A 12,155-nucleotide genomic window follows, 5' to 3' on the forward strand; every position below is an offset into this window, starting at 1 on the left:
CACTGCCAGCAAAACACCTAGACTTGGTGAATGCTGTGGTGGTTTCCTGCAGCCAGGGGAGAATGAGCATCTCTCTCGTCGTCTCTGCCCATGAGAAGATGAAGGATCTGCAGACTCTGGAAATCAGGAAACCACACGATATCAGGTGGGTCTGTCGCTGTCCTCTGTGCTCAAGGTGCTTGTACGGAGCTGCGGAATGCCCACCTCGAGGCTGTAGAGCTGGTGCCAGAGAGGAGCAGGTCACTCCCAGCTCTGCGCCGGAGTCCTCGGGCCCCGGTGCTGCTCTCTTAGCCACTCTCTCTTCTGAAGTTTAGAGCGCCCCCTGGAGGCGCCCCAGTGTGGTGGATGAATGCCTCAACCTCGTCCCTGCCTGCAAGGCGCCTGGACCTCCCAGGTGGGCGGATGCAGGACGGGGTTGCCCAGGGCAGTGCTCTCCTTTGGGAAACACTGTGCCACGGATTGAGCGAAGCAGCCACATGGGCTTGAGGAGCCAGCATCTCCCAGGGTGGTGGGCAACTGGGTCCTCGCAAAGAGGAGCCAGAGGACAGCTCCTATTCCCCTGCCCTGCGCTGCGTCCTGCAACCTCCCCTCCTGCCGTCCTTCCGAGCCCAGAGCAAAGCCAGCTACTCCAGGGAGCCTTCCTGGAGTTTTCCTGATTGAAAGCAGCTCTCAGATGCTCTCTCTTCCTCTTTCTCTCTCATTTTCTCAGTGTGTGTGGGAGGGGTGCTGGGGGTGGAACCCGGAGGCTTCACCTTGAGCTGCATCTCTGGTCCTTCTCGTTTTTTATTTTGAGACGAGATCTTGCTAAGTCGCCCAGGGTGGGCTCAAACTTGCGATCCTCCTGCCTCAGCCATCCCGAGTGCTGGGAGTCACCAGGCTCATCTCCATTCTGGCTTTGTAATGTGCTTGACCTGCACTTTTCTCATTCTACGATGTTTTCCATGGCCTCCCTCGTCTTATTACTCCTGGCCTTTGTCAGGCTCTATGCTTACTCCTTTTTGAATTATTCCTGCCTGCTGACTCACTGCCCACAGCCAGTGTTCAATGGATTCCTGCTGAGTGTATGCAGCGATGACAGTGTCCGGAAGATGAAGCCAAGTGTTCAAAACCAGTCAACAGAGCACATTTGGGTGACAGAATCGGGAGCCACCGATATTCTCCAAGCATTGTGCATTCCTGTGACAGCGCGTTCTGGATGTCCAGAGCAGCTCAGGCAGCGAAGTGAACATTTGGAACTGCAGGGATGGGATGCCACTGCTGATCTGGGACCCCACCAGCGTAGCAACTTCTGCTGTGTGTGTGCCATGCAGAATTTTCCGTATGTTCTTGGATGTCCCCAGGGAGAAAATCGTGACTGTGACAACATTTCAGCACTGAAGCCTTCCAACTGTTAAGCCTTCCATCTTTACTTTGGTAAGGCACTGTCCCCTGTCACCTCTGTTTACCATGGACAAGGCAAAGTGACCCACAGATGAGCTCTATTAGCCCAGAGCTTCTCTCTGGACCCTGGTGGGTTTCACAGCTGCAGTGAATCAAAAAGAAGAAAATGGTTAGGGAGGGGGTAGACACATTTCCTAAAACGGAGAAGGCAGTGATGCATCAGCGCACAGAGGGGAGGAGGCCACACACAAGAAGTGAGTGCCAGGGAGTGCCGTGACCCAGTGACTGCAGATCTCTTCCGTCACAGTGCTGCCATGGTCCCGGCTCCGTTGCTGCACTTTGTGTTTTGGGGAGAGACACTGACTCTTGACTCCTCGGTTTCCTTGTGGCGATAACACCTGCCTGTTTCTCAAGGAGAGCACGGGGTGGTTTGGTAAAGCACTCAGCACGACCTGGAACACAGTGAGCATTCAGCAACTTCTACCCCGGGGTTCTTCTCTTTTTAGTATCTTTTAAAAAACTATAAGCCTTGAAGGGAAGCAACTAAATTAAAAGTACAGGATAAGGTTGTGTGGAAAATAACAATAAGGCCAGTATTTCTGTTAGTGTATAACACAGAAGCTGCAAGGGGCAGGTTACTATTTAGCTTGTAGACAGGTGGCCAGCCAGGGATGGGCCTAACCTGGAGGTGGGCTGGTCAGCCTTACAAAGGCAACGGCTGTGCGCCTCTCCATGGGCCAGACAGACAGCTAAGCTCGGAAACAGAACGCAAACACGGGAAGTGACGGGGGTTAAAACAAGGGCAGGATGCTGGGACTCTGCCCTCAGCAAGGAAACTCCTTAGGCAGAAAGGAAAGCACCAAGTAAACAGCACCTCCCCCCAGCTGTGGCTGGGTTTCCAGGATTGAAAGACCACATGTAACTGGTTTTTCTTCTGAACTCTGCATTAGAAAGCCTGGGCCTGGGTGGTTATTTTAAACCCATAGGGCACTGAGCAAATCCCTGTGTTCCGCTCATCCATGGAAGAACCTGGACGAGGAGTTTACACTGGCACCCCATTTCCCATCCCCCAACTGCTGGGAGCTTTCTGCCTCCTTACACTTCCAACAGGCACTTCTTTTAACTTTCTCTCGCCCAAGATTTAATCCTCAGCTTTGTGAGATAGCAGCCTGATCGGAACAGTGACAGTAAGGACTAATGTCACAATGTTGGCACATTCAAAGAATACTGCCACTTTTTGAATGTAACCTGGGTGATGTGAGTTCAGATGATATCAGGGTACACTATGACAGACATCTGAAGGGGCTGAGACCTGACGAGTACGATCTGTGGAGTCCATGGCTCTTCCTGCCTCCTGCCCTCCTCCCCAGCCTCTCGGCAGCACAGTCTACTGCCCTGGCAGAGGTTTCATCATGTAGATGGGAGGCAGGTGGCAGCCAGACACTGTCCCTCTGTATGCAGAGAAACGAGCCTCAGAGGATGGGGCCAGGTCTGCACGGAGGTCTCCGCTTTGAAGAGACACACAAAGTCCCACTGCACCCCACAATGAGGGGCCACACTGGAGGCAACCTTGACTCCTCTACTTACCTAAGACTCCTTTGGAGGGTTTTTATAAGCATGGGACAAACGATACAAATGCTCTGAATTAAGTTACTGCCAGAATTCAGGAAAGTGAAATGAACTATGCTACTGAGAAAAAGCAGAGTTAGCATCACTGATCTCACATTTAACCTGTGTAACCAAGCGTACAAAAGCCCAAGGCAGAGCTTCCCCTGCACTATTTCAACAGCTGCTTCTCTTTCCGTTAATCTGCACGGTTTTGTGGAACTGGGTGGGAGACAGCCGAAAGCACACTTACTTGCATTCACTCAGACACTGCAGGGACCTTTCCCCCTTGCTCCTGTCGCTGGCTTGTCTGCCTTACTGCAAAAGGACCAGCGTCAGGGGTACAAGGGCAAACCTGCTCTCTTACTTTCTTCCGAGAGGTCGTTCTCCTCGGCTTCCCTCTCCATCTCCTTGCACCAGCCCTCCATCCGCTTCGTCTCCGTGTGGAGCAGCTTCAGGAACCACGAGCCGTCCCTGCGGCACGGGGACATCCTCCCGGTCTCCACGGGCTCCAGGGCGGGCTCCAGCCAGGGCTCGGGGGCGGGCAGGCTGGAGGCGTCCACCTGGGTCCGATAGTCCTCTCGGTAACTGAAGAGGCCCTGTGTCCGCACAGTCCTCACCGCCCCGTACTGGGTTGGTGTGCTGGGCTCTGAGTGCCGCTGGAAGGAGGAGCCGAACTGGAGCCCCTTGTCCTCCATGGTAGTGTGGCCCGGGAACCCCTCCAGCTCCAGGTCAGCCTGCACTGCAGCCGTGACGCTGTTGGAGCGCTTGAAACGCCCGTGCCTGGGGGATCAAGAAGACAGATGCGGCTCTCCCTCACAGACAGCACAAGACACACATGTGCCCCACATGGGCCCCACCTGCTGCGCTGGACTCTAACAGCTCCCACGCCCCCAGGTCTCAGAACCTCTCCGGATGTCCGTGTGGTGGACGATCCAGCAAGAGCCTGGGTTCGGTGGCCACTCTCCTTCCAGAAACACCTGCGCGTGTGCATGCCACCGCCCCGTGACTCGGTGTGCAACGTGCCCTGCGTGGCATCTGTTGTGTGAATAACTGTGTCGCATGGATGCCGGTGGCCTCCAGGTCCCGCTGCAGGGCCCGAGGGTCCTCTCTACCCGGATAACTCGGCACTGTCCGCATCAGCTCCTGTGAGCTCGTGCAGGTCTACTCTGGGCCATGGGTGTTTTTTTTGTTTGTATCCAAGTATCACTGTCTCAGTGTGGCTGCGGAGCACCAAGCTCGGAGTCGGGACTGAGTGTGGGGGTGAGAGCCCTGTGTGTCCCCAGGGACGGGGACGTGTGTGTGGACGGTGGAGTGCATCTGTGCACACGTGTACAAAGCGTGTGTGGGGTGACTGGTGTGTGATGTGTGCCTGCAATTCCAAGTGACTGCAGCTGCGCCCTTGGCTGGCGCTACCGAGCCCACAGAGGTGTGAAGCTGTGCAAGCAGCTGGTGCTGAAGGGGCCACATGCTCCCTCTGCTGGCGGCCCTGAGCACCGTGAGTGCCTGGGTTCAGGGTGTCCAGGCGTGTTGGGTCAGCTTGAGCTCCCGGAAGCCTCGAGCTGGGGCCCTGAACTTTCCCTATGATCTGAGTCTTCCTGGGCTGGGTTGGAGTGCCCATCTCAGAGGGACGACACCCAGCGCTGTGCCCGCAGATGCAAACTGAAGCTCAGAATGTGGCGCTCCTGGTAAGACCTGTTTTTATGCATGTGACAATCTACACTCTTTCACATATAAGCTAGAATAATCGTTCTGCCCTTGTTACCAGAATAACCCCATGGTAAGAGGGCCTCTGCGTTCCATTTGGAGGCAGCGTTTTTGAAGTGAGACAGCCTCCTGGCCTGGCTGAAGTCCTGCACTGGCTTCATCCTCTCTCCCCCACCGTGCCACCCGGCATCACGTGCGAGAACCCCGCCTGTGCTCCTCCCTCAGCCTCCTTCTCCTTGGGTAAAGGCCTTGGACTCGGTAGGTTCAGTTCCCAGTGGTGAACTGCTTCAGAAAGAACCATGCCTGTGCCTCTTGCTAACCCAAGACAAGGGTACACATTAAGCCACGCTTGGGCAACCCACACGGAAACGCTGAACACACGGCCCGTCTCCCCTAGCGGCAGGAGCACAGGCAGCAGTGCCACCCGGGAGCTGCGGTGTGCCCGGGCAGGGGGAGGGCTGCCTTAGTTACCGCTTCTCGTCCTCCACTTGCACCCCGATGGAGTGGTACTCCCGCAGGCCGCGGCTCTCCGTGTCAGAGTCTGTAGCCGTTTCCACCTGGTTCAACACAGAACATCTCACTTAGAGCAGAGACCTGGGGCTTGGACCGGGGATGAGGATTTTGTTGCTGTTCATTTGCTGTAATTAATTATACACATTTGTTTAATTAATCCTGAAATGCACTTGACCCACTAACAGCGCGGAGACAGGGAAATGCATCCGCGTCGGTGTGAATATGTCTTCTGTGTTCCTCACATTGTGCATAACTACTCGAACTCAAGGCTGCACTTCAGTCTTTTAAATGTATGCAAATGAGACTGCTTAGTTCAGCTCAAGCAAAAACAGGCTTTGTTGGACGGCATTGTTACAGGACTTAACAGCTCTTGTCACAGCCTACAGTGAAGAGAGGAAGTACAGCGTGAACCAAACACAGCTAACACCAGCAGATAAGCAACTGAAGAGAGTTATACCAATGGCCGCACTCACAGGGAGACACAGGAAGAAGTGAAGCGTCTGTCAGCGACACGGAGCAAGCTCTCCTCTACCTACGCAGCGGGCTCCTGCTGGGCACAGGCCTGACCGGATGGGAGCCGGGCACCCAGGAGAGTTCTTGCGGTCATCATGGCCAAACCAACCCCCATGTCCTCAAGGTGTTCTGCTGATCGTCAGCCATGTAAAGTTACCACACGAGGAAATTCTAGCTCAGAAAACTTTATAAAGAAAATAAAAAACCGACTCAAAGGTCCCAGTAGGAAGAAACCGAGATTAACCGAGCGATAAAAAGTCTTCGAGGTACTGGACTTTCCCTCGCTTTTGTCACAAAATATTACCTCTCGTACCTAAAAGACTTGGGACCCCAAGCTGAAATGTCATAGCTAAGTTTTAAACATTTTGTTTGTTTGTTTGTTCTGAGACAGGGTCTCACTGTATAGATCAGGCTGCCCCTGTACTCCCTGTGTAGGCCAGGCTGGCTTTGAACTTGTAGCCATCCTCCTGCCTCAGCCTCCCAGGGCTGGGATTACAGGCATGTGCCATCACATCCGGCACCAACATATTTCTTCAACTGGGACCAGTACCCACAGGAGGAAGTGCCAAGCATGAAACACATGACGTGGCACCCTGAAGTTCCAGATGTGGGTGGGACTGCCCTACAGGTGCCCGTGCACCAGGCCTGACCCACCCGAGGACGGGAGAAAGAAGGACTGGCGGGGTTTGCTCCGAATGTCCTCTGCATTCTACCCACCAGCCACTTGCTGGGGACACAGGTGATGACGTGCCCAGGGCGCTCAGCTCTCAGGGTACTGGGGTTCCTGCCCTGTGTCATCCGCTGTGGCCACACAGTCTGCCACGCTGCGGGATGATCAGGCCCTTGTGTGTTTCTGCTGGAGGCCTGAGGTCAGCACAGAAGCTGCGCCTGACGGTTGGAAGGAGTCCTGGATGACCACAGGGGGAACTTTCTGGAAGGAGCAGCCTCACCTGCCCATAAGGCCCTCACTTTCCTCCTCACCATGCGGCACGGCAATCATCATCTGATCATCGTGAGAGTTAGGTTGTCTAACGTTCGTGTCAGGGCGAGGCAGCTGTCTTGTGTTCCAACTACACGACCCCAACAGTTTCATGACCACAGTGTACCGAGCCCAGGGTACTGAGTCAGTCTTCAGTGGAGGCACGTTTTGGTTCTGTCCAGTTTTGCCAGTACTGACGCTATTGCTGTCAGCGTGTGACCGCACCTGCAGGTGTGTGTGTACTTCCATGAGCACACTCAAGGTGTGCGGCAGCTGGGGCAGAGGTGAACACGTTTGGGTTGGTGTAGCCAGGTCTGATAGACAGTGGTGTGGTGAAATCAATTCAGATATTTTCTGTAGAGGTTCTGTAATGAAAGTGCACACCTGCTTATACAGTGTTGCAAGTACTTGTGGAGCTAGGCCTGCCGCCCAAGGAAACAGCTCTCGTCCGGCATGTGTGTGAGGACTGCAGGGCAGCAGTGTCTGTAGGAGGAACTATGGGAACGTGGGAGCGGGAGGCAGGAGAGGGTGACACCCAACGCAGTCGCATTTCCTCAGGATGCTTCACAGTCATTCACACGACAGTGAGAGAGTTCAGAGCACAGGATGCTTTCATGTGTGTGGCTAACAGGCAGATTCCTGGTGCTGTGAACAATGGCACCCAAGATGCCCGGGATGCCCAGAAGCACAGCCTAGTCACAGACGCCAGCCGGACATCAGTGCCGGGAAAACAGCAAAACATAACTTTTTTTCTTCCTTTTGTTAGTCTTGAAATTTTCTCTACTGTAATTTTTTGAAAAATACAGCTTCTGGGGCCAGTCAAGTCCTGCTACAAGCTGGCCTACAACTGTCAGGAGCGTGGAATCTTTGCTGAAACAGAAAACTGAGCCCCCCATGTGACCGATGTAAGGCGGTCAGGACGGAGCCTGAGCCAGGGCAGTCTGTCCGCTGCAAACACTAATTCCTGGCACTTTCATCTCAACTCTGAGGAACCAGGAGAGTCAGGTGTGGATTGAATTACCGCACACCAAGTGACTTTTATCAGTTTCCTAGCAGCTGTCACAGGAACCCTTCCAAAGGCAAATGGAGCTCTGTGCTTGGCGGCAAAGTCTGAGAGGCACAGTGAGGCTGAGGCGGCCAGGAGAAGGGCACCGGTACCAGCCCCAGGAAGCTTAGGCGGAGAGGAGCTTTGAGCAAGCCAGGTGCAGGGCGGAGGACAGAGTTCTGTTCTCCTCAGTGGAGAGGGACCTAAGGGTCTCCCAGGAAACCTGGCCCCACAGGAAGGAATGGAAGGTTCTGGAGCTGTGTGTGCATATTCCCTTGTAGACCTGCTCTGTAGAGACTTCTGGAGATGAATCAGCAGAAGCATTGCTTAGGCGAACGGTTTGGGAGCCAGGGCCGCATGTGAGGGCTGCCTGATGAACGGGGGTGTGTGTGGGGGAGACGCAGACACAGGCAATCACATAGCGACTGCCAGTTGGGCTGGAGGGATCTCGAGGGCTACCTGCCCAGCCCCAGGTAAGCCGGAACCACGGAGGACACTGACACCCGCGCTCTGTGTGAGAGCAGGGAGCTTGGTGTAGCTGTATGCACGCGTGGTCCTCAGCAGGTATGTGCATGCATGTGCACACTCGTGGTGGTGCTGATGTGGATGACCTGTGGAGAGGCAGCCTCCTGTGTTCTCCTGCACCCTTGTCCCTCTTGCAGACAGACCAGGCTGGCCACACGTCTGGGCCAGGCACCCTGGGTCTGAGCCCAGCTTTCTGGGTTTTTGTTTTTGTTTGTTTGTTTGTTTGTGGAATTGAATCCAGGAAGTCAGCACTGAGCTACATCCCTACCCTTTTTCCATGCTGTATTTTGAAACAAGTTCTCGCTAAGTCACTACATTGCCCAAGCTGTGCTAGAAGCTGCTGCCGTCCTGCTTCAGCCTCCCAAAGTGCTACGTGGGATTCCTGGCATGCACAGCCATGCCTGGCAGCTTCCTGTGGCTCCTGGGAGTGAGTTTGGGCTGGTGGAGGAGAGAGGGCTCCATGGATCCCACAGCCAGAGCTCTGATCTGAAATCTCTGCCTTGTGGCTGGGCTGTCCAAGCCTCCTGCAGGGAGGATGCCAGCATATTCTTTGGATGCCAGCATATTCTGTGTCTTGGGGTCCACTGTTAGCCTGGAGTTCACTGGGACTCAGCCTCCGCCCAGGGGCAGCCGTGATGGCAGGGCTGGGGTTGGGGACCAACGTGCTCCACCTTGCAGAGCGCTCGACATGAGCATCACAGGGCTTCTGTGGCTGCCCCTCCATCCCCACGGCCGGGCACAGATGTCTGTGGTGACTGGGGTTTCTGCATGTTGCACTCAGCCGCCTCGACCACCCCAGTGTCTGGTCAGATACAGAAACACGTGGAAGGATAGAAGGCCACCTGTGGGCTCCGGTAAGGGCACCCATGCGGAACACTCAGCACACCGTGAGCCTGCCCTGTCCTGGTCTTGCCTGTCCTGTGTGTGTGTGTGCTGTGGACTGCAGGGTCCTGAGCCGGGGTGGACAGTGGATCCAGCCATCAAGGGTGGGGGCCTCCAGTGTGTGTCATGTCTAAGGTGGGCAGGGAGGGAGGACAGGCACAGGAGGTGTGGGCTGAGGTCAGCCTCTTACGGGGCACGGACATAGTTCAGCAGCCTGTGCTCAGGCCCGAATTCCACTCGTGAATGCCGTGGTATGCAGTGCCTGGGACCTCAGGGAGCTATGCGAGCCGGGTATCCCTGAGGGCTGCGGCACAGAAGGCGTGCTCCGCAGCAAGGACACGTGGGTATACAGTCTGCATCCAGAGGAACTGTGCCACGCCTCCCCAGCGAGCGGTGCAGGGCACACTGACTGGACTCCGCGCAGGCCGCCTCTCTCCGTGACCCAGGCCAGGGCATCACAGGACCAGGGCAGCCTTCCTGTCCTCTCCACAAGGTAGGTCGTTGTCAGGGCTGGGGGCGCCACCCCTGGGCTTCCATCGGGGCTGGGCACCTGGGCTGTGCACCCCTAGGCAAGTCACCCACCCTGGCTGGTCCTCAGTCTCCCCACCCAGAGACCGGAGCACTACCCCTGGCACCGGGGCGCACTGCACACACCTGTCAGTGAGCAGGTGCCCGCAGGGCCCGGAGTCGTCTGCTCGCGGAGCTCTGCTCTGTGCTTTGCCCCTCTGCCTTGGGGTCTCTGTGTCGCCCTCCTGCCCAGCTCAGCGTCCAGGCACCGTTTCTCTGTCATTTCTCTCTGAGTTGCTCTCCTAACTGCATTGCTATTTCACTTTCGATTGTGTTTTTTTTTTCAGCTCTCCAACTGATTTCACAGTGAGCACGGGAAGCTCTGAGACTCACACTGCCGCCTCAGTTCTGGCGGAAGTCTCCCTGCCCCACACACGTGTGTCTCCCCGCCCCCCCCCCGTGCCGTCCACTCATGAATCCGACATTTATCAAGTGCTCACTATGTGCCAGGCACTGTGCTAGGTGCGTGGGTGCCAAGAGGCAGAAGCGTCGGTGGCTTGGGGAAGGCTGAGCTGTGGGCAGGCGTGGGCATGGCTCCGCCATGGGCTCTGTCGCACAGCACCCCGACTCATGGCTTCTGAGATCAGCCTGTGACCTCCGGTGACATGGGGACCCTGTGCTCAGCGGGGTCAGGGGGGACTTGCGGGGTAGCAGAGCAGGGAGGGCTGAGTGCTAGCAATGCAGCCACCCAACCACCACGGAACCCGGGTCTTTACCGCAGACCAGGACTGGGCCTGCTTTCTCAGCAGGGCCTGTGCTCTGGGGCGGGAACTGTTGGTCCCCTTGTCCTCCTTGAGGTGGGGCCACTCACGCCCTGGGACACCAGGGTCTGTCCAGCAGAGGGGCCCAGCATGGTGCCTGGCACATAGAGCCAGGACACAGAGTGACAAGAGCAGTTGTATGAAGAGTCCGAGAAGGGAGGTAGAATGAGTCATGCGGACGTGGCTCGCAGCGGTTCGGTACTTACATCTGACCTTGGGTATGGCTGATGCTCGGGGAATTCAGAATCCTAAACAAAACAATGAAGCCACAGTGTGGGGACCTGGCTCAGGAACTGAGGCCAGCGGGCCACTGCCCCCACTCACTGGCTGCTCTTCCCCACCTGCCTTGCCTGGTGCCAGGGCCACATGCTCTCACCGCGCTCCACGCCTCTCCCTGAGCATGGCACGGGCCCTCAGAGAGCTGGTGTCTAAGCTCTGTGGGACTCAGGCTGAGCTGAGGAGTGAGGGACCCGCACGGCAGCCTCACTGAGCCATTTGCATCCATCAGAAGCTGAGGGGATGCCACAGGGACAAAGCGAGGTGTTCCTGCTGACTGGGGTGGCGTGTACCCCGTTCCTTCCAGCAGACGGGGCCCGTGGCTGGCTCGCTCCCCTCGGGAGGGGTGCACCAGCCCCCACCGGCTGCAGTCATCCCCAGAGCTATGAAGCCAGAGGGGTGAATGGCCACAGCCACGGGCCCCTGGTGCTGCTGCCTACCCTGCACAGGTGCCCTTGGCTCTGAAGTGGGGCCACTCCTTCCCAGTGCCCTCTGGGGAATGGCCCCGGGAAGCCACACTCTGACCATCATTGGTGGCTTCTCCAGGCTGCCTCGTGGCTACGGACCCTGGAAAACGCCCCTGGGGAGGGTCCTGGGGTGTTGGGCATGGAGCCTGGCTCCAGCTGTACCTGCCTGCTGGGTCCTGTGTCTCGGGGCAGAGGTCCCATCCCTGACCTACTTGGTGCGCAATGTGCGGTGCCAGGGAGCAGCGCGGGAGGCTACCTGCACCCCGATGGAGGAGCAGCGGCTCCTGAGGAGCTCCTCGGCCTTCGACGGCAGGATCGTCTTGTCGCCGGGCCGCAGGGGGCCGCCCTGGCTGTCCGCGTGGCGTTGGGCTGCGGCCGTCTCCAGGGCGAGATTCATGGCCTTGTTGCTGTCCAGACTGTCCGTGGAGTTGTAGAGGCTGCGGCCATCCTGCGGCCACGGGGACATCCTCTGGGCGCGGCTGTCCTGGTAGGCATCCTGGGTGGACTCTGTGCTGCTCTGGGCTGTCACCGAGATGAGGGGCTTCGAGGTGGTCCTTGGAGGCACCGGTGGGGGCGTCTTCTTGTAGTTCGAGTAGGAGATGGCTGCAAGAGACAGAGTCCGTCAGTGGCCTCTGGCCTACAACTGTGGCTCGCTCCACCCAGGGCTCAGCCAGCAAGCCTGTTCTGCCTGAGAAAACAGTGCACAACACGGGCACAGCACTGCCTCAGAGGCAGACTGTGTGGGTGTGCTCACAGCAGTGAGAAGTCAGGGAGCACCTCACACTCCGGCAGGAGAGACCCGAGTAAGTGCCATGTGGCTTGGGCAGGACAGACCGCAAGTGTCTCTGACCTCACATGGCCCACAGAATCACCACAAATGCTCACTTCAAAAAACAATAAATAAAAGAAGTGGGCAGGGTCCTAAACCACAGAGA

At 56.8% G+C, this 12,155-nt stretch overlaps 1 protein-coding gene across 3 annotated transcripts in view; it reads right to left on the reverse strand.

The window, feature by feature from the left end:
* The window catches only part of Dlgap2 (discs, large (Drosophila) homolog-associated protein 2), a 528,376-nt gene that overhangs the window by 12,174 nt on the left and 504,047 nt on the right, over positions 1 to 12,155 (reverse strand). For all 3 annotated transcript variants that reach the window (XM_005373860.2, XM_005373861.2, XM_013515038.1), the window contains 4 exons: positions 11,477 to 11,823; positions 10,684 to 10,725; positions 5,164 to 5,249; positions 3,353 to 3,768 (listed from right to left, as the gene is read on the reverse strand). In XM_005373860.2, coding sequence (XP_005373917.1) covers positions 3,353 to 3,768; positions 5,164 to 5,249; positions 10,684 to 10,725; positions 11,477 to 11,823 — 891 coding nt within the window. The remainder of the gene's footprint in view (positions 1 to 3,352; positions 3,769 to 5,163; positions 5,250 to 10,683; positions 10,726 to 11,476; positions 11,824 to 12,155) is intronic.

Source organism: Chinchilla lanigera, unplaced genomic scaffold, assembly GCF_000276665.1.
Source record: "Chinchilla lanigera isolate Chin_1 unplaced genomic scaffold, ChiLan1.0 scaffold00002, whole genome shotgun sequence".
Taxonomy (NCBI): Eukaryota; Metazoa; Chordata; class Mammalia; order Rodentia; family Chinchillidae; genus Chinchilla; species Chinchilla lanigera.